Source organism: Genypterus blacodes, unplaced genomic scaffold (genome assembly GCF_046128005.1).
Source record: "Genypterus blacodes isolate CSIRO-AG114 ecotype Tasmania unplaced genomic scaffold, CSIRO-AGI_Gbla_v1 ptg000063l_1, whole genome shotgun sequence".
Taxonomy (NCBI): Eukaryota; Metazoa; Chordata; class Actinopteri; order Ophidiiformes; family Ophidiidae; genus Genypterus; species Genypterus blacodes.
Genome location: NW_027466875.1, coordinates 214096 through 241892, shown reverse-complemented (window position 1 = coordinate 241892; position 27797 = coordinate 214096). Strand labels below are relative to the sequence as shown.

The 27797-nt window shown below is 44.4% G+C and overlaps 4 protein-coding genes across 8 annotated transcripts; 2 read left to right on the top strand and 2 right to left on the bottom strand.

Moving 5' to 3' along the window:
* Window positions 1–157: 157 nt before the first annotated feature.
* Window positions 158–8808, top strand: pex5 (peroxisomal biogenesis factor 5). Of its 3 annotated transcripts, none has more exons than XM_076154772.1 (16): window positions 158–563; window positions 2331–2487; window positions 2712–2750; window positions 2904–3021; window positions 3133–3279; window positions 3400–3484; window positions 3878–3968; window positions 4257–4379; window positions 5488–5571; window positions 5729–5848; window positions 6068–6211; window positions 6334–6404; window positions 6629–6823; window positions 7032–7197; window positions 7295–7452; window positions 7558–8808. In XM_076154772.1, the coding sequence occupies exons 2-16, from the start codon at window positions 2374–2376 to the stop codon at window positions 7808–7810; spliced, it is 1908 nt and encodes a 635-aa protein (XP_076010887.1). In that variant the 5' UTR covers window positions 158–563; window positions 2331–2373; the 3' UTR covers window positions 7811–8808. The 3 variants fall into 3 exon arrangements, with proteins under 3 accessions (XP_076010887.1, XP_076010886.1, XP_076010888.1); XM_076154771.1 differs by having other exon boundaries at window positions 159–563; window positions 6629–6844; XM_076154773.1 differs by lacking the exon at window positions 4257–4379 and having other exon boundaries at window positions 160–563; window positions 6629–6844.
* Window positions 8809–9199: 391 nt separating this feature from the next.
* cdca3 (cell division cycle associated 3) lies at window positions 9200–12056 on the top strand. The gene is made up of 6 exons (XM_076154591.1): window positions 9200–9300; window positions 9556–9730; window positions 9813–9933; window positions 10027–11157; window positions 11235–11311; window positions 11430–12056. The coding sequence occupies exons 2-6, from the start codon at window positions 9599–9601 to the stop codon at window positions 11520–11522; spliced, it is 1554 nt and encodes a 517-aa protein (XP_076010706.1). The 5' UTR covers window positions 9200–9300; window positions 9556–9598; the 3' UTR covers window positions 11523–12056.
* A 146-nt stretch (window positions 12057–12202) lies between these two features.
* On the bottom strand, window positions 12203–16496 carry gnb3a (guanine nucleotide binding protein (G protein), beta polypeptide 3a). Of its 3 annotated transcripts, none has more exons than XM_076154587.1 (9): window positions 16333–16496; window positions 15255–15374; window positions 14920–15068; window positions 14607–14670; window positions 14299–14461; window positions 14077–14143; window positions 13771–13972; window positions 13461–13677; window positions 12203–13360 (listed from the first exon to the last, which is right to left on the bottom strand). In XM_076154587.1, exons 2-9 carry the CDS (start codon window positions 15309–15311, stop codon window positions 13254–13256), a joined length of 1026 nt encoding a protein of 341 aa, XP_076010702.1. In that variant the 5' UTR covers window positions 15312–15374; window positions 16333–16496; the 3' UTR covers window positions 12203–13253. The 3 variants fall into 3 exon arrangements, with proteins under 3 accessions (XP_076010702.1, XP_076010704.1, XP_076010703.1); XM_076154589.1 differs by lacking the exon at window positions 16333–16496 and adding an exon at window positions 15513–15694; XM_076154588.1 differs by lacking the exon at window positions 16333–16496 and adding an exon at window positions 15528–15694.
* Window positions 16497–18836: 2340 nt separating this feature from the next.
* On the bottom strand, window positions 18837–27628 carry p3h3 (prolyl 3-hydroxylase 3). Its single transcript, XM_076154596.1, has 16 exons — window positions 26803–27628; window positions 26208–26392; window positions 25838–25996; window positions 25065–25257; window positions 24770–24901; window positions 24281–24414; window positions 24103–24192; window positions 23971–24023; window positions 23800–23879; window positions 23588–23715; window positions 23393–23488; window positions 23132–23282; window positions 22938–23055; window positions 22389–22464; window positions 22156–22296; window positions 18837–21652 (listed from the first exon to the last, which is right to left on the bottom strand). Exons 1-16 carry the CDS (start codon window positions 27092–27094, stop codon window positions 21482–21484), a joined length of 2199 nt encoding a protein of 732 aa, XP_076010711.1. The 5' UTR covers window positions 27095–27628; the 3' UTR covers window positions 18837–21481.
* Between the last annotated feature and the right edge of the window lie 169 nt (window positions 27629–27797).

Here is a 27797-nt window from a genome sequence, read left to right as displayed (position 1 = left end):
ATTATATATCCATAAAATGATACATCAATAGTCATTTGTAGGCCTCTATACATTCAATATTCAGTAGGGTTATAAGGTTCATAGTTGCTGGACTTTGCTCTCTTGCTCAATATCTGTTTTCGACGTAAAACATTGTATTTGTGTTACACATCTAAACTGAAACACTGAATCAGTTTCTTTTGATAAATTCTTCTACGCCGTTTCCAAAGGAGCGGTTTTTGTTTAACCTTTTTTGACGTTACACCGGGCGCTTACGCCGTAGCTTCGTCCGTTTCCCCACCTTCCGCCCCGACATCTTTCCTACGTAAAACAGTTTGAGAATGCAGAACCTACGTAGGTTACAGCGCTCGCTCGGTGTGGGTTTTGTGTGTCATGGAGGAAGGTAAATAAAACAGAGTCGCTGTTAACACACCGGGACCTGTTTCGGAGAGTTACCGGGAGCTTTTTGACAGCCTGGATGCGGTAACTTTCTCTTTCTCGTACGGTCGTGAAAGCAGACGGAGGAGAGAGCGGAGAAGAGGGACTTGTCGTGTCGGCACCAGCAGCAGCAGCAGCTGTCGGCGGTGAGATGAACATGATGTAGCCGTGTCTTCGTGCTCTGCTGGCGGCTCGCTCCAGCACCGAGCACCGCACTGGCCCTGCTGCAGCTAGCATCGCAGCTAGGCTAACTGCACACATCACAGGCGCCTTTGTTGGATGCCAAAGGGCTCATTAGTCCCGGAAACCCGCTTTATTTGACTTACTGTTTAATTTGCTGCATGTTAACTCCATAACAGATAAAGAGGCTAACCGTAGCTAAGCTTATGTTGCAGTTTTCCCAGTCAAGCTAACATTATGACTCCTCACATGTTGTTTTCAGGTGTGTACACATGAATACAAAGCTGACATAAACCACTGAAATCACAGCTATTATCAATTTGTTACATCTAAGTGATCATTATGAGTTTTTATCATGTGTCAAATGCATTTACACGAATCAATAGTACAGATTCGGACCTTTAATCAAATCTAAACAGAGTATTTATATCTGGTATGTAATTAAAATTTCGAATGCATTACTAAAATGAGGAGATCATTTCGTTTCCCATTAAGGATAAGTCCCTTATCAAGTGAAAATGCTACTTGTGCTGGTTCTATTCTCAACGTTGTGAGGCTTTTGTGATTTTCTTTGCTTTATATAATCGTTAATGTAGTCATTTTTAATCATTTTAGTTTCGGAATGTTATTGAGAGTCAATAAGACATTTCTGTCAGAGTGTCACATTTTTCAATATTTTATTCATTTTGTACACTAAAGGGTTAATCAATTAACCAACCAAACAGATTCATCTGCAATGGCAGTATTCCGTTTCTCTACAATTGCTAAATGTAAGTGAGCAAGTGAACAGGTGTCACGTTTGCCATCTGCAGCTTAGCTATGATAGTGTGTGTATTAATATCTGTGTCTAATCCTCTTGACCCTAATCATCCAGCGCTGCTTCAATCAGTGGGGAAAAACATCCATAAATGTAAAATGCAGTCAGAACAACAAAAAACAGATCACCTTTAGATTGGAGTTTGTTTGAAGTTATTTGATTGTGTGTTTTACTTTAATGTAATATCCCAGAGAAGATGACAGGAGATGGAAATTCTGTTCCTGATGTTGTTAGTGATACAAATTGTGGCTCCATCTCGTGAGGGAGGGTTATAGAGCAGAGAAGGCCGCCATGTGTTGTCAGTCAGCTGTTCATCAGCAGGATTGGATATATAGGTCAGTGCATCATGGACTGTGTAACATTAGTTTCAGTGTTTGGAGCCGCAGTGACAGATTAAACCAGTGATGTACATGTTTTTACTATTTTCCATTTTTGAAGAAAATAAGATGGATAAAGAGGAGAAGCTGGAGCTAGGAGAGATATCATCTGGGATTTCTGACAATATCTTAAATGTTGTCTTTTTTGCTGCACATCATATTATCCACCTGACCTCAGTCTAATCCACAGAACACAGGAAATGGAGCTTGAGTTGGGTTGTGTCACATGATGCAAGTATCTGGGACAGTGTGTGCACCTCATGACATCAGCACTTATGGGCTTAGAAACATTAAAGCATGTTCTGTTGATGTTAACGGATTGCCAACGAAAAAAATAAAAAATGATGTTGGAAAAATAAGCATCCGCAACATCTGAGTGATATTGTTATGCTAGAATCAGAACTTATCAGTCAAGGCTTGTAGAATAAAACCTTTGAATGTATCTCCCCACTGAACATGAGCACCGATTGAATGTTTTCCACACAAAATTGGTCTAAATGAATGAACCTGACCGATGCATCTGTTCTTTTCCCTCTCAGTTCTCAGGTGGTCTGACTTGGTTTACCTCATCCTTGTGTTGCCATGGCAATGCGGGATTTGGTGGAGGCAGAATGTGGGGGAGCCAATCCCCTCATGAAGTTGACCGGTCACATGACAAACGAAGGGGGGGCTTGGCGGCACCGGTCAACACCCACGGTGAGTAATTAAGCAGACATTCATTAGGGTTTGCAATATGGAACACCACATGAATCCATACGTGTGTCATTCATATCCTTCTCCCACAGCGTGTACAAACTAATCAGCTTTTATATTCCTCAGATTCTCCACATTAACTTTTATCAGCACAAAATCTGTAAATGTCGGTGAAGTCTTTGTGGCATGAAAAGAGATTTTAAACTGCTTGTCCGTTTCACCCTCAGATTCCCCCCACTCCCATTGAAATTGCAACTGAAGAAGAGGTCAGAGCTTATTCTTCATCACATATACACATATTCTATTGACTATACACTGTAAAGTAGTATGATGGGATCAATAAAAAAAAATCCTGTGCAGTTTCTGACTTATATTAAAACATCATAAAGTGCAGTAGTTGTTTTTGTTTTGTGCTCCAGCTGGTAAATGAGTTCCTTCAGGCACCGCCGCGGCCCCCCCACACCTTTGACATGGGTCAGCTGTTGGAGGAAATGCAGCAGATTGACCAGCAGAGCTACCGACAGGCTCCACAGAGAGGTATGCTTTATTAGTTTTCATTTTCAGTGTTTGTGTGACCAGTGGCACTTAGCTGACGGAGGCTTGACCACCAACCCTTTGCAGTGAGCACGGTGTGTTTGTTTGTCACAGCTCCAGATGTGGCGGCGTTGGCGCTCTCCGGTGACTGGTCGGCTGAGTTTCTCTCAGGGGCCGACTCCAGCGCCGCGCCGGGCCTCACTGCTCTCGGCGACGCAGCAGATGCTGATTGGACAAAAGAGTTTATCGCTGAGGCTGCAGGTAGCATTTGTTTGTTTGATTGTTTCTTTTTTTTTTGCTCTCTGTTGTTTTGTGTGTGAAATGTGCTGCAGCTCGGACACTTTGACACTTTGACACTGTGCACTTTGCTGTTTGCATCAGATCCTGGACGCTGGGCGGAGGAATATCTGGAGCAGTCGGAGGAGAAGTTGTGGCTTGGAGACTTGGGAGACAAGGACCAGGAGTGGTAAGAGGATTGAAACCTATGGATAAAAAAATGCATGGAATAAGTAGGTAATAATAAGAAATGTGTAGGCTGCAAGTGTAGGTGACAAAAGGAGCACAGGTAGGCCAAGGAGAGTACATTTGAATGCATGTCTACAACAATGAAATCTAGTGGAAGACCTTGATAATGTTCTGACTAAGTGGATGTATTGTATTGTGGATGTAGTGTATTGTATGTATCGACTGCAAGTGTACTGTACAAATGTCATTGACGTCATAATGTAGTCACAGTATAACAGTCTGCCACCTTCCATGTGAATTAATGAGTTCCAGCCTATGTATAGAAAGTCAAAAGCTTTTATAACTAACGATTCTCTTTATTGTACTAACACGTGTGTTGCGGTGGATCTGATAGGACAAAGGAGTACCAAGCAGGAGATGAGCTGAGGCAGACAGCCAATGAACTCGTCGCAAAGGTCGACGACCCCAAGTTACAGAACACAGAGGTGAGCAGTGTTGTTGTGTTTCTGACATTGCATCGCTCACTCTTTTTATTTTTTACACCATATCATCATATCCTTTCTCTATTCCTTTAGTTCTGTTAGAAACACATGATACCTGTTTAACTGTGGCCATCAAGATTATTGTATCTGGCAAACTTTCCATTTGATGCCATACAAACGCCCGCAAGGTCTTGCACAGAACGTAGCAGCACTGTTTGTTGGTATGACGATGCAGTGACTGGTCAGTAATAGTAAATGCTGTTGTGTTGTCGTTTTTCCGTTGTTGTGTAGTTCCTGCGGTTCATTAGGCAGATTGGCGAGGGCAGTGTCACAGTGGAAAGCAGAGCAGACAAACAGCTCACAGATAAAGCTCAGGCCCAGGAGGCTCACAACTGGGCCTCCAACCTCAAGCAGGTACGAGTCGCCTCCCATTGGCAATGGGACGGTTGCAACTGGGAATGCACTGGGAAAGCACACTGGTTCACTTCTCCACAGTATAGCCCCCTGCCTTGTGACTCATCGCCCCAGTATCTGATGCAGTCTAATATTTTCCACTAATGTAACCCAAAAAGCAGCCGCTACTCTTTCCTGTAATAAGAATCTTAAGGCAGCACATCACTGCAGATGGAAATTCCTGAGTTAAACTAAGTACTTTTCTCCCCTACAAACTGTTTTCACCTTTTATATTTATGCTCGTAACGTACTGTGCATCTCACGGTCTTGTTTCTGACCAATGTCTGCATTCGTAGCCATGGCTGTGTTACACTTAGTTGCCCTCTTAACGTTTACCTTTTTTTTGACTTGCCTTCAAACTCTCGGCTTGCCATTCCCCCCACTTAACAACTGCCATACATCTCCTGTTATACTGTTTAATATTACTTCTCCACCAACCGCTCCCGCCTCGTCCCAACATTTTCCCATCCCCACCACCACTCCTTGCCTTCCGCCATAGTTCCTGAAGGAGACTGGGGGAGGGAGTCTTCCCTTGGAATCCCCAGAGAGCAATGAGAAGATTGAGAAAACTAAGGCTAAACAGGCCGAGCACTGGGCCAAGGTCTTCAGGCAGGTAGGACCGCTGTGGTCAGTGTGACAGTGCCATGTCACAACAGGACATTAGGTGGCGCTGGACTGTCACATAGCTTTTGGCTTTGTTAGGTAGCTCTTTAGCTGCAGTTATTGCTCTGTGCACGAACACTTTGCTACATATGTAGTATATAGTATGTTGTCCTGCACATAAACTACAGAAGAGACACCCATCAATGAATTCTGCTGTGGGTACAGAGAGATATTTAATGATTTGAAAATAAAACCTCAAGCCTTAATCAGGACGAAGTGGACGGAAGATTAGGAGGAAGTGTGTGTTTCTGATTCTTCTTCCATGTTTCCATCTCTTCATTCATTTTCTCATCCGATCCTCTCCTATTTGACGTTCTGGTTTTCAGCCCAAATAACAAGTCTCTCTGCCAGCACACACAGGCTTCAGCCAACCACCGTCTGAACCACTGTCTCGCTTCCTATTCAGGTGTCACAGGACTCAGCTGAGTCCTGGGTGGATGAGTTCACCACAACAGGACCAGATTTCCAACAGGCCAAAGCAGCTGTGGAGGTGAGACAAGAAAAAAGGGCAACTTATAGCCTTTAGATGAAATCTATATCGTAACTGAGTCTTGGTCTCACTTCTCAACACAATCACTCAGCTTTACCTCTGAAAAGAATGTTGAAAAACTGTGAAGTAAAGATGTGTGCCACTGTTGTGTTGTCAGAGCGATGTGGATTTCTGGGAGAAGTTGCAACAGGAGTGGGAGGAGATGGCTAAGAGGGACGCAGAGAGCCATCCGTGGCTGTCTGACTTCGACCAACTACTCAGCACTTCTTATGACAAGGTAGCTGTCGACCTGTTCAGCACAGGTACCTGCTGACATACATGTATATCTGACCTGTGACTCAGGATTTCAGCCTTTTATAACAGATGACGCTCCTTGATTTCTAAAACAGCAGATTACAGTTGTTACACTACTTCATGATCCTGATGCTGTCCCTGCATTAAGTCATGCACATCACAAACACTCTTGTCTGCCTTTTTTCCATTCTTGTTGTTCAAGGGGTACCAGTTTGAAGAGGATAACCCTTACATGTCCCACCCGGACCCCTTGGCAGAAGGAGTGAAGAGGATGGAAGCAGGGGACATCCCTGGTGCCGTGCGGTTCTTTGAAAGTGCTGTACAGAGAGAACCAGACAACCAGCTGGTGAGGGAGAGTCTTAGATATGAAAACAAAAGTGTCCTCAGTCATGTCTTTGTTTTTGAGCATATATCCAGAGAAGTTTGCTGTAATGAGGCTTTGATCATTCTCTCTTTTCATTTTTGCAGGCTTGGCAATATCTGGGGACCTCTCAGGCAGAGAACGAGCAAGAATTTGCTGCTATCAGCGCCCTCCGCAGGTCTGAAGTCAGAATTGCAACATGGCCATTCTAATCTTTTCCCTCAGATGCAAAACATGCAGGCAACCATTCAGTATTTTGTGCCTGATATAAACAATGCACACATGTAGGGCATTACTACTTTACTGTGGAGTTGAAACTTTTATTGGAAGTTGTGTTTTTTGCAGGTGGCTCTAGTCTATCTCCTCTTTCCATTCCTCATTTCTCCACTCTTCTTCCATTAGATGTATAGAGCTGAAGAACGACAACCTGACTGCTCTGATGGCATTGGCTGTCAGTTTCACCAACGAATCGCTGCACAGGCAGGCCTGTGAAATTCTTCGCGACTGGCTAAAGCACAATCCAAAATACAGCTCTGTGTGGGAACAGAGCGAGCGCGAACGGCAAAATGACAGCGCCAGAGAAAGGGAGAAGGAGAGGTTTGGGTCACTGCTGCCAGAGTGAGCATCACTCTCTCCTGCCGGCATCTTATTTTGAGCTCACTTTTATACACACATATAGGATGCACAACTTTTTCAGCTTTAAAACACAACAAACACGTCCATCCAGCAAAATGTTTTTAATATTGTGCATTTCTCTCTATCTGACTCATGTTTGCCAATTTCCTTTCAATGTTTCCTGTTGCAGATCCTTGTTTACTGATGTCCAGTCCCTGTTTCTGAGTGCAGCCAACTCTGATCCAGCCCAGGTGGACCCCCAGCTGCAGTGTGGTCTGGGAGTTCTGTTCAACCTGAGCGGAGAGTATGACAAAGCAGTAGATTGTTTCACTGCTGCTCTCTCTGTCACACCACAGGTCAGCCAAAAAAATCTATTGAGTTATAACCCCCTCTTCCCTTCACGCTGCGTCCTGTGTCTGTGTCTGAGCTGTCCCTTTATACTCTTTCCGTCAGGACTACCTACTGTGGAATAAGTTAGGAGCCACGCTGGCGAATGGAAGCCGGTCAGAAGAGGCGGTAGCTGCCTACAGGAGAGCCCTGGAATTGCAACCAGGTTTTGTCCGCAGTCGTTACAATTTGGGAATCAGCTGCGTGAATTTAGGAGCACACAGGTGAGGGTGCAATTGTGTGTTTTTATTTGTGTTTTTAACGGTAAACCTAACAAGCTAATGTGAAATGATCTCTTCATCCTGTCCTGCGTTATCGTATTTTCACAGAGAGGCAGTGGAGCACTTCCTTGAAGCCCTGTCCTTACAGCGCCAAGCGGCTGGGGATGGCACAGGAGCACAAGCTGCAAGGGGACTCGGGGGTGCTGCGGCCACAGTGATGTCTGACAACATCTGGTCCACCCTGCGCATGGCTCTAAGCATGATGGGAGAGAGCTCTCTGTATGCCGCCGCTGACCGCCGGGACTTAGACACATTGCTGGCTCACTTCTACCAGAGAGAGGTGGAAGGTGGGCCTGAATGAAGGACGGACATTTTGGGGGCTGGGCGGGGGCTCATTGAGTGTGAATGTGTTCTGATGGGAGTGAAGTGTTTGGGTGAGCTGGAGAGAGAGGAGAGGGATGAATGGAATGAGAGTCGAAAAGGAGAAAATGGGGACATGAATTGATCAGACTGGAACAACAGGGCACGAGTGGAACAATAACAAGTGATGGTTGAAGAAATGAAAGTGAATCATCAACCATTGGAGACTTTAGACCTCAGACTATCATAAATAGTTTAAACTTAAAGGAGAAGCAGCCAGCACTTTGACCTGCTGTGACATTAGCACACACACAAACACAATATGTCACTGTTTATTCCTGACAATTCTACCCACTCTGAGAAACCATGCTTAATGAAATGGCACATTCTTTGTTTTGAAATTTGTTCACAAAGCTGAAGAATGAGATGACTCCATCCTGTATCCGCTAACCAGCAGTAGAGACTGAATACTCTTGAGAGAAAAATTAGGCTGGTCCATGTCCTCTTCATACTGTAAACACTAGTCTGAGGTGCCTCATCTGCTCGTTTTCTCCATTCATCATTTATTATCCAGGATAATGAACTGATAACCAGCAGGACTGTTATTGTTATGATGGTGTGTGTGTGTGTGTGTGTGTGTGTGTGTGTGTGTGTGTGTGTGTGTGTGTGTGTGTGTGTGTGTGTGTGTGTGTGTGTGTGTGTGTGTGTGTGTGTGTGTGTGTGTGTGTGTGTGTGTGTGTGTGTGTGTGTGTGGAGATGGGTGGGGGGCATAATCGTACATTGGATGATAAAACCATATAATTGTAATATCAAGGAAAAGGAGTTCTCTCCCTCATTTGCTCTTTTTCATATTGCTCTTGTAAAACAATTTGCTTCATTGTAAAAAATAAATAAAATGCTGTTGTGTATTGTAACATAATTGTTGCACTATAATTGTTTTCAGGTTAGTTATATCCTGACTGCAATGTTTAATATAATAATCAGCAATAAAGCTTTGAATCCACATGTCTTTTGTTGGATTTTTTCAATATTACTGAACCAATCAGCTCATCTCCTCTATCATATTGCATTGAACAAAAAATAAATGGAAGTTTTGTTATGGAGGATATAGTTTTCATGATTTTCTATCGGTCATCTTAAAATGAAATGGTTTTATTCAATAATTAAAAAAATTCATAAAAATTCATAAAAAAATAAAAAGAGAAACGTGTTATACCAGAGAGGTGGCGGTTTAAAAACATGTTTGTTTTCAACATGCAATATTTCAAATATTTGATCACGCGCCGCCGCGCCCACCTCTCGCCCGCTGCCCCAATCAGCGCCGAGGAAGCCGGGCGTATACGAGCGCTGATTGGTTAGTTTGAAAAAAGCGTGCGCTTACCCCCACCATTTAAATGTTTTAAAAGTCTTGCGTGTCCCGTCTGTGTCAGAGTTCAGAGTGAGACATTGGAGTACTAGCTGTGTCCTGGATTGACAGACAATTCGTGTCAGGTATTTAAGAGAATTTCTTGCTTTAACTTGATCTTGAAGTTATTAACTTTGTCGGAATAATAATGTACCTAGAATTTAAGAACATGGTCCGGAAACCGTATGGTAGCTTGCAGCTACCTAGTTAGCCCTACTGTCTACATAAATGCTAACGTTAAAACCACATATATTTACTTAATTACTAGGTTAACCGTAACGTCTAGCTGTTCGTTTTCCATTTGCCTGTAAGAGCTTACAGATTTCTCATACAACATACAGAGTCCGCGTTTGCCATTGAGCCCGACAACTTTAGATAAGCATCATGGGATCCAGCGAGAGCAAGATGTCTGAGACCGCAGCGACCAAACCAGACCGGGTGATCCCAAACCAGCGGCTGAGTGAGCTGGCAGACCCGCGTTCTCCCTCAGTGAGCATTGATCGTACACCCATCCAGGTAAGCTGAGATATTGAAACGCTACCGAGCAGCAAAAGCTAAGAAGACTGTCCTACCTTACACCCGTTTCTCCTGCTTCTAGATCGGTGGGATTGTGTCCAGAACTTCAGCTCTGGTGAAGCGTGAGTGCCCCCTGGCATTCACTGACCCCCGCTCACCTACGGTGGGCATCAGCCGCACTCCTGTCAGAGAGACTGTGAGAGGTAACTCACTAGCTGCTCAACCATATGTGGATTTGTACTTTTCCAGCTGTAAAAATTGTTGGTTTGACACATTGTCCTCTATTTGTTCTACAGCAACAGTGGACTCCTTTGCACGCAGACTGGGATGGCTTTTCCACAATGAGGCAGAAGTCAAGGACTCTGCATCCAACCTCAGACCCTGCAGTGTTGAAATGGAAGAAGATGGCATTAAGGATGATGAGCTGGCCTCCGCCGAACCTCTAATCACCCCTCATCTGTGTCAGAATTTTGGATCCATCTTTGAGCATTCTAACCTCCAAGCCGCCCCTATGTTGCCCCCTCTCCATAGCGTGGGTGAGTCAAGTCCGTTTGTTGTTGTTGAGGCGCCTCAAGCACAGGTGAATGTAGAAACGGAGGCAGACTATAGTCTGGAGGAGGCTGAAGAGGCCAGGGAGACTCCTGTTCACAAGAGGCTGAGCATGAGTCTGATCACTTGCCATAATGGAGCAACCTCAACCCAGATCTTTGCTGAGGTGCACCGTGACAGCCCATCATCCCCAGAGCCTGCAGTAGAAGTGGAGCCCCTCGAGGCTGGAATCGATCACGCATATACTGAGGTGCACCCTGACAGCCCTTCGTTCCCAGAGCCTGCAGTAGAAGTGGAGCCCCTTGAGGCTGGAATCGATCACGCGTATGCTGAGGTGCACCCTGACAGCCCTTCGTTCCCAGAGCCTGCAGTAGAAGGGGAACCCCTCGAGGATGGAATCGATCACGCATTTGCTCTTCCACCTGTCAGCCCTGAACCAGAGTGCCCTGATGCCCCTGTTGAGCCTCCAGTTACCTCTACTGCAGATGTTCCTGTGGTCTCAGTATCTCCCGAGGAACCAGATGATGTTGTGCAAACACTCTGCTCTGGGGAAACGGAAGAGCTTGTTGTTGCTCAAGACTGTTTGCTTCCTGAACCCACTGCCTCTGAGCTCCCAGCTGCCCCCAGCCCAGTCCCCAGTCGAAAGGAGCCACTGGTCTGCACTGGCATCCGCTGCCCCAACTTAAACTCAAAGAGCCCCAGTCAAGCTGTGTTCAAGCCCCAGTGGTTGGGTAAAGGCTTCGGTGCCCCTGCCCTGAGAGCCAGAGGAGTGCAAGGACGCGTCCGGAAAGGAGGCTCGTCTCCCCTCGCCGTCCAAGTGGCTGTGAAGAACGCAGTCAATGAAAATAAGGGACCGTCTGCAAAGCTGAAGCAGAAAGGTGTGTAGCACGCTTGGGGATCCTCCTTATCTGTAACCAGATGTTGTCGCTTGACCTTTTTGACTTGTTTTCTCTAGGTATTGGGCGTGCTGAGGGCCGCTCCCCACTGCAGCTCCTTAAAGAGACCAACTCGCCCAGGGACCAGCGTCCTCAGGTACACACACTGCTTATGATACACACACACACACACGCCGCTCTCTTGCTTTAATTTGTTTGTCATATTGATGTGCCTGAGTGAATCAACCACTGAACTTGGCCTCTTCATCTTCCAGAAAAAGCTGAAGGTGTCCACCCCCGACAGGCAGAGGCTCGGATTGATGGACCGCAGAGTCCTGTCAGTCGCTCTGGATAAGGAGAATAGATGATGCTTTGCAGTAACTTGCAGAATCCGGCCATTTGTTTTTATCTAAAACAAGCTTTTAAGTGTAAAGTTTCTTCTATTTGTATGTATATTGCCTCAGCCTTTCTTCCATACACTGTCTGTCTTCCATCCAAATTTCATCTTGTAAATATAAATAAAATATTTGCTTTCAGTTCTGCTCATCTCTGTTATTGATCTATGCAGATAGTTTTGTTCCTTTGCTTTGCTCATATGACAATGCATGGTGCCAGTTTAATCCTCCAACATCTGACAACACAAAATGAATGTAAGCTAAGCTGCCATCAATTGTTAGGTGAAGTGTTTGGATATACAGTATATCCACCTTGCACGTAAAAGTCCTTCAACAGGACCCCTGCTGACTTTGACACTAGTGTTGATTCCAATTTGTTTATATCATATCTGGTTTCAGAAATTGGCATTAGTGTGTTCAACTTTCTACATAGATTTAGTTAAAATTCAATTCAGACTGTCTTCCTTTGCTTGAAAGTTATTATAGAACTTTAACTGCAATATTTGTATCACTTATTCTGATATATCTGAGGCTTCACTTGATATTCTATTGGTATTTTATAGATGAGGATGTTTTAAATACGAAGAAATAGTTGGCATATTAACTAGATCAGGAATGGACAATAAAACATGATGTAACGCAAGACCCCACAATTATTTTATGAAAGATACTATTGCTTTATTTTGCACAGTGTGTATCCAGTGATGAAAGAGAGAGAGAGAGAAAGAGAGAGTCCAGATGCTACTGAGTGCTTAAAGACTTTCTTCCTGTATGTACATGAGTCATCCTTAAGCTGTTATATATACAGATTCATACGTCTCGCTCATATACACACAATAGCCAGGATTACACACACTCGTAGAAAAAGTCCTCCTGTCCTGAGACCAACGGGTCATTCTTTTTTTTTTATGTACTCAATGAACCATGAAAAGTATCTCATTATTATACCATCTGTCAATGCTAGCAGTTTACTCAAAGCACTTTTCAGGTCTAACTACCAGGGATTAGGCCAAAACATGAGACCCCAACTCATGGTAAATATTGTCCATCAATCACATACGAAACAAACACTACTGCAGACATCTGCAAACTAGGACTCTGTTTTAATTAAAGTTAGAAAATGGAAAGAAAGTAATTGAAAGCATCTAGGGAGTCTACCAAGTCTAAGAACAAACAACAGTTTGAGAACAAAATGCACACGCTCATATTATTTAACATCTGCCTGATATAAACTCTACTTTTACATCAGCTATGAACCTATTTAGGCTGTGACCTGACACATACTCAGTTCTATCTCATCCAATGTGCTACCGTTTCCATTTGGCAAGTGTTCTCATTGGGTGATCCTTTCAATTGCTGCAGTTGATGTGCATATGTTACGAATTTAAACAGCAATTTAACTTTTGACAACAATGATCTGTTTTTTTAGCCCCTTCCCCAAAATCCCCCATAAAGTGAGAAGCAATGTGAGAGAGCAATGTGTAACCTAGAAGTGGAATTCTTGCTCACATCATAACCCCTCTCCAACATTAGATGGGACTTGGCACAATAGAAATACCTTCTTCTCACCCTATGCAGCTGCTCACCCCTCTTCCCTCCCTCAAACTCCAAATTCTTTCCCCTCTTTTTTGTCTTCATCTCATTTTCCCAGACAGATGATTACACCCCCTACTCCTGCTCTTTCTTTCTGCCCGCTGGTGCAGCTCAGTTCCATACTTTGAGGAAGCTGTCCCAGGATCCTGTGCAACACGCCATCCCATCTGCGGACACGCCGATGCAGCTCACTCTGTTGTCGTGACCAGCCAGCACACCTGGATGACCGCACACAAGTAACAACACAATATGAGCAACTCAACAACTTGGTGAAATTCCTCAAAGATAAAAACGACGACTTCTTGATCTTGTACTCACCCACTCGCTCAGCCTTAAGCGTGTCCCAGATGTTGACGTTGAAATCATCATACCCAGCCAGTAACAGGCGTCCTGACAGGGAGGGAGCCAGGGAGGTCACCCCACACATGATGCTGGAGTCCTGGTAGGTCATGAGCTCCTGGTCAGCTCGCATGTCGTAAAGCTTACAGGTGGCGTCATCTGACCCTGTTATCACTGCGTTACCGTTTGGAAAGAACTGGAGGAAGGAATGATTGATTAGAAGCATGATCAAAACTAATACACAGTTTTGACAATCTGATTGATCAGAAAAAATGCTCTTCATTCTCACCCCAATGGAATTGATGTCACTCTCGTGGCCTGCGAAGGTCTGTCTGCAGGTGCCCTCTCTAATGTCCCACAGCTTGGCTGTGTAGTCACACGCCCCTGAGATGAACATTTTGAAGTCTGGAGACACAGCCAAGGACATGCAGTCTCCCTGGTGTCCTGCAAAGATGGTCTTCTGGGTCCCTGTCTCAATATCCCATAGTGCACTAGATGTGGAAAGCAAATGTGCGACGACGTGTGATAATCCCAATACACCGCATATGAACTTCTTTTTAGATGAGTTAGGAAGTGATTCAATTTGTATTCTTACCAGGTGCAGTCACCAGAGCTAGTGATGATCTCAGTGTCACTAACGAAACGACAGCAGGACAAGTAACCTGGACAACCAAAGAAATATGAGGCACTGCATCTTAAAGTGAAAGAAAACTGGGAAATCAAAGGCTTTGTAGGCATGAGACACAGTTGGAGAGAAACTCTCAACAACATTAGAGCATTGGCAGCTTATAAACATTTCCAAACTGGGTCGTCGTACCTGTGTGTGCAGCCAGCTCACGCATGACCTTCACGTTGCCATCTTTGCCCTTGAGGTTGTAGATGGAGCACATGTTGTCCAGACCACCACAAGCCACCAGGTTTCCAGAGGGTGCATAGGAACAAGTCATTACCCATGATGACTTGAGTGGGATGGCGTTCACCTGGAAACACAGATCTGGATCAAATACTGAGTCTGAACCTGGGCCACAAACATTCTACAACAGAGGGTAAATGTGCGATTTGAAGGTGGATACATGCACAGAGACTAAGATTAAGATTCAGATTGATTTGCATCCTGTGTCCTACCTTGTTAGTTGTGATGCTGTCCCACACTATGAGTTTTCCATCTTGAGAGGCACTGACGCACAGCCTGGAACAGTGACATTGATATTTATTGACAGCAGGGGGAGACAGAGGAACGAGGACACGTGTAAGGTGTGTCAGGCCACATATTCAAATGAAGATTAAATACAAACAAATGAATTTTGTCCATCCATTCAGATGAAAGTGTACGTCATAGATCTAATTATAAATCAGAACTCCCACCTTGATTTATTGGGTCTCCCTGCACTAAGTTTGTGTTAAGTTAAATGGAAAACCATCAGATCTTGTCTCTTACTTGGAGTCTGTCAGGCACCAGTGCATGGCGTAGATCTTGGCGAGGTGACCCCTTAATGTCTTCCTGGTCTTCAGCTGGACCCGCCCCACCACAGTGACACTAGCTGTTGCCTCCTGCAGTGTGGTGTCCTGCACATCCTTACGGGCGGCCTGAAGAGCAAATACAAGCAAGTGGTCAGATTCTGCCAGTATTGATCTTAGTTGTAGTTCTGAATAACATACAGCTATTTTGGGTGATGGACAGGTTCAGGTTCAACTGAGTTCATTTTCCTGTTATCGTGCCAGATATGAAATCATTTTGGTATAAAAGGTGTTGATATGGATTAAGATACTCACAGTGATCTGATCTTTGAGGTTGTCCATCTCCTTTCTCATTTCCTCCATTTCACCCATGGCTATGGCTGTTAGGCACTGTCACCAATGGAGACAGGGAGAGATGACAGGCAGCTGATTATCCTGAAATGAAGGAGAGGAGAAGGCAGGGAAAGAACAAACACAATTCACTTAATAAGAAGCAATACAGGAAAACAAACAATGATTTGCAGCTTTCTCCTGTCCTTAAAACACCCCCCTTATCTTGAAACAGAAATCTACCTTCATGTACTGTACCCGAATGATTTCAAACCTCCAAAGCTTTAGCGTGCACAACTAACATCTGCTTTGCAAGTCAAACGGGCTTCAACTACTTTGCAAACTTTCATAAACACGCATCACACACAGAAACCCACACGGTGTAAGTGCACTCCGAGAGACACACACACACAAATGCGCACAAACACACGCATGCACCCAGTATAAATGTTAAGGAATAACATTGTACACCTCAGCATGTACTAGCAGTGAAAGTATTTGTTCTTCAGATGATGTGACACTTTCACGCCCTGTCTGCAAACACAAACCTGTAGGTCCTGTAGGAATGTCATTGCTATATCAATACTCACATCTCTCAACTGACAATAACCTTTCAGTTGCTGGCAAATGCACAACAATATTAGGGCTTTTGCTGTGAGGACGTTTGTCACACTCCAATGAATTCTCGCTTAACTTTGATGGCTATTAAATTTGATAATGCCATGATTAAAAGAACATTGTTTAGCAGTAAATCAATCACCTAATGGACAAATTCGTACAGTGTGAAAAATGTAATCAAGGCAGAAGCGAGGAGCCACAGCGTAGTTACAGGAGATACAAGCCAACTTTACACACGCAGAAGTGTTCAAATAGAGAAATAGACAATATAAACAGAAACATCTGACTTAGACTACTGTGTGTCGCTGACTTCATACACTTCACAGTAAAGTAGTACAACACAAGCAACCCCAGCTATAACATCATCCCACATACCAGATATTACAATGAAATCACTTTTGTAGTGAGGCAATCAATTGTCATGATGCTATTTCCTTTATCTTACCTTGAAAACTGATAGGAGAGAATATTTTCGTAGATCTTATCTGTGTTTGTGTCCCTGCAGCAATCTCTCTCTCTCGCTCTCGCTCTCACTCTCTCTCTCTGTCTCTCTCTCTCTCTCTCTCTCTCTCTCTCTCTCTCTCTCTCTCACTATTTGAATGAGTGTCCCTGTCAAAACACATGACCAAGTGGATTTGCCTCTAATTTGTTTGAAGTGAAAATGAGAGGAAGGGAGTGAAGGAGGGAGTGACTCTGTAGAAGAAAGGGATTTGCTTTAATTGTTTGCCATTGGGCTCTACCCTTTTCCATCTGTAATCCCTAAAATGAATATAAAATCATCTGAAATATGGGAAAAAGAACTTTGAGTGCTGCTCTACGGCCTTTGTAGTGCTCCAAACACCTCGACTGCTGTGTGTCTCTTACCTTTAACTGCTGATGACTACGCTGCCCCTGAAGTTGATCGCAGGGGGATTTCAGGCCTTTATTCCAGATGGAAAATTGCTTTGATAATGAGTGTAGTAATGTGTCTTACTCATGCTATTACCCTTTTGCCATTCTGTCCCTGGGACCCTGCCATTGTTCCAGGTGATTAAATGACTGCTAAGGGGTTTGCTGGATAGTGAAGTGCATTAACACAGGAAGAGCGAGCCGGCGAGAGAGGTGGTGGTGGTGGTGGTGGTGGGGGTGGGGGTGGTGGTGTGTGTGGAGGCCGAGGGGGGGTAAAAGGCGAGCAGGAGAGTGAGTTTTAAATCCGACTGGCTGAGATTTTAAGGGGAGCCTTTTGAATCAAATCTGCTCTCATCCGATTACTGACTGCTCTTTGCATCTGGATAAGAGATGGAGAAAGGGATGTGGGGCAGGAGGGACGAGGGAGGGGGCAGATGGACCGAGGAACGGGACACAGAGAGAGAGAGAGAGAGAGATAGAGAGAGAGAGAGAGAGAGAGAGAGAGAGGGCCTTGTGATCTTGATTCTGACTTCCAGAGAGCATTGTGATCATTTTACTTTACTGTTCTTCTTACAAATACAATTACGTATTCTTGTCTAACTTGCCAACCTGAATCCTTATATCTGCTTTCTCACAGCCAAGACACTGAACTGTTGTTGTTTAAGCACGATGTAATTTCGACATCAAATTAGACCATGATCCTAAAACTTACACACTAATAACACAAACTGCGCAATGAAGACATTTGAACATTATGTGACAACATCACCCAGATTATCTCACACAGTATTAAGATTCAGACAACAAAGGGAATCCGTGGTCGACATGACAAAAACCTCATTGTATGCTGATCCCATGTAAATCCTTTCATAGTGTGTCATCATAAACACACGATAAAACACAACTAAGTCCTTACATCTGCGTCAATACTGTGAACGGTGTCGCTGTGTTGTATTGATAACATTTAGCTGCATTTAGACATTATACCATATTAAACCTGCATTCACTCTTAAGGATTTATCATCATGATACTCAAATAACTCATCAGGCTCCAAGGATTCTGCTTTATGTCGCTGTAAAGAGTGATAACCTCCCCCTCTGAGCCAAATAAATGCAGATATATAAAAAAGATAAATATATAAACACATATCCACCAACTCACCAATTTTGGAGACTCCTCTGAAGATGTTTGGTTAGACTATTATCACTCTTCTTCCAGTGGCGGCTGTCATAAGTTCAACCCTCCTGTTACTACACTTTCTACCACTCATTCACTTTTGATATCAGTCACAGTGCAATGGTCCTCCGTCACTCATTCTCTCCAGTGCTCCAATGAGAAACAGATGAGGATTGGAGGGATGAAAGGAGATCAGTGATGAGGGGATAAACCCCAGGATGGACAGAAAGGGGGGTGGAGGGGGTAAAAGGGACAGAGACACACTAGTGGGGGAGAATGGGAGCACACCAAACAAGGTGCAGAGTGTGGTCATTGGGTCAAACAGCGTGAAAGAAAAACTAAGGGATGGAAACTATGGAGGAGAGGTGATGGTGTGTAGAGGGCAGAGCAGAATGGAGGAGAGGGTCTGTGGCTTTTTATGGTGCTGAGGTGGACTTCAGACGATCTCTGAGTGGCAGCTGGGCTCGTGTTTTGTAAACCTGAGGTGAAGCTAATATTAGAATGGCAGTGCAGAGATCAGACAAGGTGTATTACAGGAATGAAGAGTGTGTGTGAGAGAGAGAGAGAGAGAGAGAGAGAGAGAGAGAGAGAGAGCGAGAGAGCACTGGGAGCCTTTTGATGCATTAGTCCACAACTCAGCTCACCACTATGTCCACAATGCAGAGTGATCGCTGCAACTAATGATTATTTTCATTATGGATCGATCTATTGATTATTTGGCAAATAATAGGAGTCCCAAGAATTTTGGGTGACATTCTCAAATCTCTGGTTTTATCTTTTCAATTGACAATCATGTGAAGTGAATGAACAGTAAACCCTGACATCAGAGAAACCACAACCAGCTCAGGTTTCATTAAGAATATACATCTTTATTCAGTGTTCATCATAAGAAGTTGTCTTTTTTAAAACAAGTTGGAAAAGCTGCCAGAACCATCTGAATATTTTGAACTTGTTTCACAAATTAAAGTGTGTAGAGGAAGAAGTCTTGTTGCCGCAGCGATCAAGCTCCCTGTCTGCTGTCTTTCAAAGGATTCTTGAGTGAATCTGATTTGCATTGTAAAATGGCCGAAACTATCTAAGAGCACAAGCAAATCTTCTTTTATTTGTTTTCGAACAAGAGTTTTTGCTCTCCTTAGCAGACACAAATAATTATTAGGATGTTATAAATCAATTTTAAAGGATCTGTGGCATACATGTCAGAAACATATATGACATAACTCACTGCTGCAGCCAGGTCAGACTGAATTATGGTAATATCACTCAAACAGCACAGGGGCCTTTGTGTTCACATGCTTGTATACATTCAGTTAGTGTGAAGGTGCTGCAACCTTTGCTCACTCTGGCATGCGATGACCAACTGGCTGCTTTGGCTGTGCTGACCCTGCATTTCCAAAATGTAGCGTCAGGGAGTGAGATTGAGTGCAAAAAAAGAGAGAGAGAAGAGTAACAAAAATAATATTTTTAAAAGGGTTTAATCAGGGATAGTGACACAGTGTTTTACTATTTATAGACCATATTTACAGATGTCTGATGTTATTATTACAGCCTCTTATTCATTCATTTTTATACTTGATAACTTCTGTTGCCCCATGAATGATTATTCCTTTGAAAATAATATTGAATTCATTGTCCTCTTCCTCTTATGTTAGTGTGGCAGTGTGTGAAATGTCACAGCGCTGAAATCTATTGATCTGAGCTGAAAACTGAGAATGAAGAATTGAGTATAAATGGAGTGAAGAGAGTGTAAGCGTCCCCACAGTGTGAGCGTCCCCACAGTGTTAGATGGGATTGAAAACTGCCGAGTTTAGTGTTTTTGTGCCTCCCACCCGCCTGTACGTCTGTACAGTACAAAGAGCAGAGACGAGCAGGTGGAGTTTGGCCTGTAATGGCTCAGATGACGTTACACAGTTATTGACCCTCTGGCTTTTGTTTTGAGTAAACGGGGGTGGGGCCGGGCGGCTGGATTAAATACCAGATCAGACAGCCAAAAACAACTTCTGTGACATGAATGTGGATTAAAAGCAGGATTTTAAATGCTCCTGATCCAACTATTTTTTGATGTGATTACACCTAAGCAATGGTGTCAAGTACTACTTTGTTATTATTATCTGCCCATGCTTTAGATTCATCTGCCGACCCACTGAGGGGATCCCGGCCCACTGTGATGTCGTGCAACATTCAGCAAGGCCACAGTGAGTCTGCAGAGAGATATGATGGCTGGCAGTGAAACATAAGCATTACGTGATCATGTTAACATAACGCTAAGTAATCATAACAGGATGCAGTGAGGCTTGACTTTAGTGTTGGGACTTTTAACGCCTTACATAATTTCTGCAAAATCAAATAAAAAATCAGCTGAGTTGGCGTCAGAGTTGGTACGTTTCCTGACTCTTTGCCAAGCGTATAATTACAAACGCAGACAGTCGGGCTGCTTAATGTGAGGATATCCAACATGCATTACATTGACCTAACACCCACTTAAGAGACGATTAATGCAGACATTTAGGGCACTGCGTGGTTTCAGAGTGTGAGGAAGGGAAGAGGTTAAAGCCAAGGCTCCATTAACCGGCCTGCCGACCCAATTCTGCAGCGACGGAGGATTATAACACAGGGGTGGAGCGAGAGTGTTAATATGGGCCACAAACACAGCACCTAACGCACAAGACCAAGGAGCAGAGGGTTGGGTGGGGCGGGGGCTGGCCTCTGAAGAGAGGCGCCGGGCGTAATGGAAAGGATAAGATGGCCGTGGATGCCGGAGAGTGTCACTCCACTGGATGTGAATGATTAAATGATCTCTGGCTGGATTACTTTTCCATATTCTAAATGGGAGATTTTTTAAGCTTCATAAACAAATGCACTCATTTATGAGGGATTAACAGTAATCTCTCCATTTCCATCCTCCCCCATGCACCTCTCTCTCTCTCTCTCTCTCTCTGTTCCCTCCTCTTCCTCATATCCCCTCCCACTTGCCTCCAAGCTAGTTTCGAGTGTTCTCTGCTAATGTTGGTTTTGGGAGTACTTATAGTCATCATGCTGTGTGTCACTGTCTTAACCGTGCAGTGTATCACACACTTCTGCTCCTCACAGACACACAGGTTGAGAAACAATTTAACCCTCTGCTCTCTCAGTTTTACTTGGCACACAGAGCGTGTTAGGTAATCCCTCATTAGATCACACTGCCTCTCACTTTTCCACCCTTTCCTTTCCTCTCTCTTCCCAGTTGTGTGTATTGGGTGTGTGTGTACACGACTCATTCCACCACCTGCCAGGAGTCACACACACACACATGTTCATTTCTTCTCTTAAGGCATAGAAAAGAACAAAGGGACACTGAAGAGAGGGGAGGACACTGTTTCATTCACTCACCTTCATCATTATATGTACAATATACACACACATGCAAACAGCTGTGCATAAAAGACGACGTGAAAAGACAAGAGGAAGTGTGTGTGTGAGTCCTTGCTCAGTGGAGGAGGAGGGACAAAGTTTGGTCCTTTTGGGCATTCAGTCATTCAGGTTCTTCTGGTGGTCACAGCTCATCTCTGCCCCCGGTCACCCTCCCTCTGGCTTTACTCCTCTCCTTGGATGCTTGGTTGCGACCCTGCCTGCCGGCGCTGCCCTCCTTGTCCGCCCCCTTCTCCTCCTTTTTCACCACAGCCTGTCCCCCCGCAGCCCATATGGCCTCTGCCTCCTCACGCTCCTGAAAGGGCCGAGCAGAGGATTGGTGAGGAATGCAAACATTGTAGTAAAAGTCTTTCCCTGGTGTGGTTGGTGATGTAAGCAGTCAGTCTGAGCCAGTATGAAGCGATTTCGGGTTCTGGCTGCTCTCCCTCAATAAAGATGAGTCAGAGTAAGGTAGTTACTTTGATAATTAGTTGGTTAAAATTGCACTGGACAGCTCATTGTTTCAAGATAAATATTTGGTTTTCCGCAAAACCTACACCTACAAACCGACCGCTGACAATGAGATAAAGACAACAATGCCATGTCAAACAAAAGTCATGACCTTTCCTCCAGCGGATACGTAATGAATGTAAAGGACACAGACATGGCTAATGTCAGGCTGTTGTGAAAGACAAACATGGAAACAACCATCACATTTGCATTGCGTCGGCCCTCCTGCCGGTCTTGTTACCCAACCCCTGTGTCACTGCACAAACAGCCACGCGAGCGCACGCCTGAAAGTCCCTCAGCTGAGCTCACCATGTCCCTGTAGAGCTCCTCTTTGGTGAACCAGAGCACCAGCGCGCACCTCCGGCCCCTGGTCACCGCCGTGACACCGTGAGGGTTGATCGGGCCCGAGGAGAAGCCCACCAGTCGACCACAGCTGGGTTTGACCCGGGCCTGTAGACGTGGAGATGTGGATGAGGAAAGGCTTTAGAAACATGCATGAAGGTCTCCAGGCAACACCGCAATCACACAACACACAGACTCACTGTTACAGTCTTGGCGTCCCTGTTAGTGAAAAACAAATCTCCACCATCGAAGTCGTCGTTCAGGTAGAGAACGCCGCTGTGACAGAAACAGAAACATCAACTTCAAATGTGAAGTCAGTTGAGTTTGAGCTTTTGTTGCATAATTTGGTGTCATCCTCATTACATCCTGATATGAATTCATGAATTATGGCCTCCATGAAAAATATCATGTCTCTGCAGCGCCTCCTACTGGTGGAGTCTCACTGAAACTACCACAACTTCCTACAGAGGGTTTTAACTTGCTCTGCTGTCAATCATGTGGCGTGTTCTAGGGTGGGCGGAGCTGTGGAGGCAGGATGGAAGGAGGATACATCCACCCGCTCTACATTCACACTGCTGCTTAGTATGACAGCCAACTTTAAACAGTATTAAGGGTTAATTTTAGCGCTGACACTTCAAACCAGAATGTGAGAAAAACCAATAAACAACAATGACAAAGGAATTTCCCCTTTTCTCGGCTTTGATCCCTGGAAAGAAACATATGAGATGAAATGTGATGTTTTTGAGTACCTGAGGTCTCTGTGTGTGAAGGCTGGCGGTTCCCTCCAGCACTGCTTGGTCTCCGGCTCAAGGAGACAGTTGTCCACGTGGACAGGGTGAGACAGGTCCAGCCTGCCCTCCTGGTCCCCTGGACGCAATAGAGAAACAGAAACTCACAAAAAGTAAACAACAAACAAACCCCTCCCCTCAGGCGAGCTGCATACCTGCGATGGCGCTGCGGCAGACCAGGTGAGTGAAGGAGAAGAAGAGTCCCGCCGGGCTCCTGAAGTAGGACTGCAGCAGGGTTTTCATCCTCTCGCCCAGCTCGTGTAACAGTTTGGCGTCTGTCTGGTTCACCAGGCTGTCCTGAGCCAACTGTGAGAGGCGACGGCAGTCACAGCTAATCAATGTGTTGAACGCTTAAATCCATTGAAAAAGCACAACAACATGCCTGAGTAGAGATTATTCAAACTAATGTGGCCCACCTTTACGGCCCTGAGGACAGTCAGACCCTCAAACGTCTCATGAGGTGTGTGCGGAGACCGTCGTCCGCGGTAACCATCTCCAGCAGACGCTGCAGTCTGTCAGGGAGCGAGACAGACAAAAGGAAATAGGAAAGGCTCTAAAAAGGTAAAGTTCCCTGTGTGTGTGTGTGTGTGTACAAGCTAAACTTAACTTACCGACGCTAAACGCAGAAGTGTGTCACATTCCTTCTGAGTCATGACTCCATCGAGTACAACCCGATTGGTCCCGTTTAGACGTATGTCGTCCATGGCGATGGTCACACCAACCTGACGGACAGGACCGCCTAGAGATAAGAACAGAAACGGAGAAGGATGAGAGAAAGGAAGCAGACAATGATCAGACAGACTCAAACGGCGGAGTGTCTTACCTGCATAGAACCCACTGTCATCCACCTCCACCTGCTTCTCTCCTTCTTTCATCTTCTCATTCATTTTCTCTTTTTCATCTCTGGATAAGAAATTCCAAATAAAAAGAGATTATTTTGCAAGAACTTTTACTTTTGCTTTCCGATCACTGAAAGTCTTCAATCAGGTCTCACCTCCAGTTCGCCCTCAGTGATTCAGGCACAACATCCTCTGGAGTCCAAAGATCCTACATGGAAAACAAATGTCAAGGAGGAATTCCACACTTACACATGGAGGATCCACACTCTAAAGGCATCAGGACTTACTGGATCAATGAAGTTGAAGTCTAAGTTCTCCATGCCAAAATACAGTAACTTCTTCTCCTGCAACGAGCGATTTACGTATTTGGCAATCTCCTGCAAGAAGAATACACACACATTGGCAAGGTAAGGCAAGCTGAAGTTTGAAAGGCTGTCAATGTAACTTAATGTTCAGTTAAGTTACCTGAGCAGGATGTGACTCTGTGTCTCCCCCTAGTGTCTCGTAGTAGAGCTGCAGGTTATCTAAGGAGTCTGCATCAGAGGGGTAAAACAGAAGCAGAGAGCGAAGAGTCTGCACTGCTCCTCTCAGGTCCCCAGCTGCAGGGAGGCAGGAATGCAACATGAGGAGGATATCCACTGAAGATTAAATATGGCACAATTCCAATACAAAGACATAACAGGCTCACAAGGAGAGAGGGGGAACAAGTCAATCAGCAGAAGCCTATTTCTTCTGATCTCAATCTTTTATCTTTGTTCATTACTTATCTGTTTCAGACTCAAGAGGCTCGCTGAAGTCACAAGTCATGGGACTCAAAGACTAATTTGAATCTTTTTTGATTATGTCTACAGTCAAATGTGTGGAGTCATGGCTCCGTGACTCCAGTCCACAGCCCGAGGAGCCGTCAGTGTATCGCTACAGCTAATGGCTCTTAGTTTGACCCTGAACCCTGACCTTTAAACTGTGCGATATGCAGATGCTCCAGCTGTGTGGGCAGGAAGTCCTCCTGAGAAGAAATCCTTCCTGGTCTTGTGGCGACCTGAGTGACACAGTTCTGCTGACACGAGAGCAGCGAGAGGGAGAGAGCTGCAGAGAAAAGCAAAGGAGTGAAATCAGTCCAATCTGCCTGTGAGAGACTCTGCATTCTGTCTTTGGCCTTTGTTCACTTTCTAAACATTTCTATACAAAGACAACCTTCCCTGCTAAAAATGAGAATGTTTCTTTCTGATTCTGATTGTGATTCTCTCACCTGCAGCCTTCTCAAACACACCCTCAGTAGTGTCCACTCCCCTGTCCTCAGGCAGGCGCTGGTAGGCCACCTGGCACTGAACCCTGCACTCCTCCGTATGACCAAGAGTTTCATTAACACACTCTTTCCATTTCTTCACTGCCCGTTCCCAGTCAGAGGAGGCCTCGTACTGGAGAGCAGCATCATACAAAGCCTGGGGTTGATAGCCGGAGGAAAACAAAGTTACTTTCAAAAAGGCTTGGAAACTTGAACATTTAAATGCATTATAAAGGCTGGAATGTTTTCATACATGCATGCCATTAATCTAATATCAGACAAGCCTGACCAAGTTCTAACAAGTGTGTGTGAACAGACAAAATCAGTTCAAGCAGAAGTCTTGAGTCAAAACTAAAGTCAGAGAGAGTCAAAGAGTAAAACCTATTTTATGGTTTGATCATTAAGGAGGTCTTTTTCACAAATTCTGATTATTTATTCTAAAATTCTGACCTCTGATATACAGAAAGTTATTAATTGAAACTTAAAATGAAACAATTATACAAATTCCCTTATCAGTAGTCATCAAATACTCTACTAGTGAACTGGACTAACCAGCATGTGATTATGATCTCTCTCCTCCTTTTACCTCCTTTGGTATTTGATTTGACTCTGTGTAGTTTGCTGACACTGCATTATTTGTTTTCTGGGTGCTTAAGTTTTAAATATGCCCATTACCTACTTGCTCCCATCCAGAAATGCATTTACTGTCTGCTTGTTTTTAAAAACTACTTCCTCACCCACTGAGTCTCCTCATTTGCCTGTCTGTCCTGAAAAGCCTCGTCCGTCACTCCCTCCATCCGCCTGTACTTCTCAATGTTGTTCCTCATCTCCAGGTGACTGGGATTGGCCACGAAGAAGGTATGAGCTGCCGACGCTGCTTTATTTAACTTTTCCAACTGGTGTAGAGGGAGAGATGGGAAGAAAATGTGTGTTAGTATAGTGTTGCTATAAATTAATGTTGCACCCAAAATCTATAAGTAGTATTTGTCATATTTACACAACAAAACTCAAAAACACTGAAAAACAACCATATCCACTGTCAGCTGTCAAATGATGAAGCATTGCATTGGAGTATTAATATGTTGTGCTCTGTAAACAATTACTTACTTTGTAATATGTGACCTGGAGGAAGTTGTAGGGGTTGCGAGTGCCAAACTCATACTCTATGTCTGAGGAGACAGGGAGCAGGCCTGCAGGACTGATGGAGCGACCCAAACAGAACTTCAGACATTCAGCTCTCTGCTGAACCAAGTCCAAGGCCCAGAGGTCCCACAGAGCCCCCTCTGCAGAATCTGACAACACACACACACAACATGCTGGGGTGAAAAAGACTTCATCAAATGGGTCATTACAACACAACCTAGAGCCTCTTTCACCCAAACTATAATACTTAAGACCAGTTCAATGTTCATAACGGATAATTGCATATACAAAACGTAACTGATTTGAATGTATTGACACATGAAATCTGAAGTATCATTGCATTTCCCAGTGGATGGATTTGATTTGCACATTCTTAATACTTACAGTTCTCTATTAAACTTGTTATGGCATTTAAATATTGATATTGTAATTCTCGTACAGATTACCATAGTTACTGTATCTTTTTTTTATCAAGACAAGTAGGCACAGGGAACGACAAAAATGGGGGGAGGGGGGTGCTTCTTTCTGCAAACACACACACACATTTTTCCTAACTCACCCAGTTTACTGAGTTGCTCTCCGCCAACCTCCGCGCAGTCATCGTGGCACTGTCTGCGGGTCCGGAACAGGGTCTCCTTGGTGCCGAGGGCTTTCTCCAGCAGCTCCGCAGCTTTGTCCCACTCCTCGTTAAAATAGGAGCGGACTCCGCTATAATAAAGAAAGTCATAGGGCGGCAGGAGTCCCAGAGAGGAGCCGCTGCCGCCCGGAGCCGCTGAGGTTAACGTGAGCGATGTTAGGAGGACGAGACGGAACGCCACGTACACAGTCACACAGTTTGAGTGGAGCGCCATGGTCCAAAAACATTCCAAGGCGCGTGAACTTTCTTCACGTAGGAGAGCAGATGGGAGATATGAATATTCATGAGGCAAGCTACTTCGTGATTGGCTGAGCCATCTAAGGGTACGTCTCAATCAGGTCTATTCATTATCAATGAGCTGAGCGTGACCACTTATTGGCTGATTCGGGACTTGGCGTGCTGAAATGGACTGGAATTATATCTTTTACCACCCGAGATTCGACCAGGTCGTCGTTGGACTGCGATTGGTCAATCGTTATCACGTGACACAAACATGTCGACGCTTCTTTTGAAAGTAATTGAAAAATATGGAATAATAGTAAGTCACCCGGAACAATATTGAAAAATCTGAATAATCAAATAAAAGTGAGAATGTCCGAAAAATTAGAGGCAAAACACGAAAAATATGGAAGTTGTAATAATGTGAAATCAATTGTTGTAATATTTTGTAATTCTGAAATACCAATCCGCTCTCAGCAAGAACAAAGGCCATTTTAGTAATAACTATGGATTCGGTGGTAATAAGCCTGGTAATTAAATGTTCGATGTTATTTTTGACCTTTTATGGTTACTGAGTAGTGGACGAATCAATTCCTGTCACACACAAAAGTTCAACATGATTTTCTTTCACGGTGTGCGCCATTACAGTAACGACCTGGTTTGGTTCGGCGCCGCTAACCTCGCCATTACGGTAACGA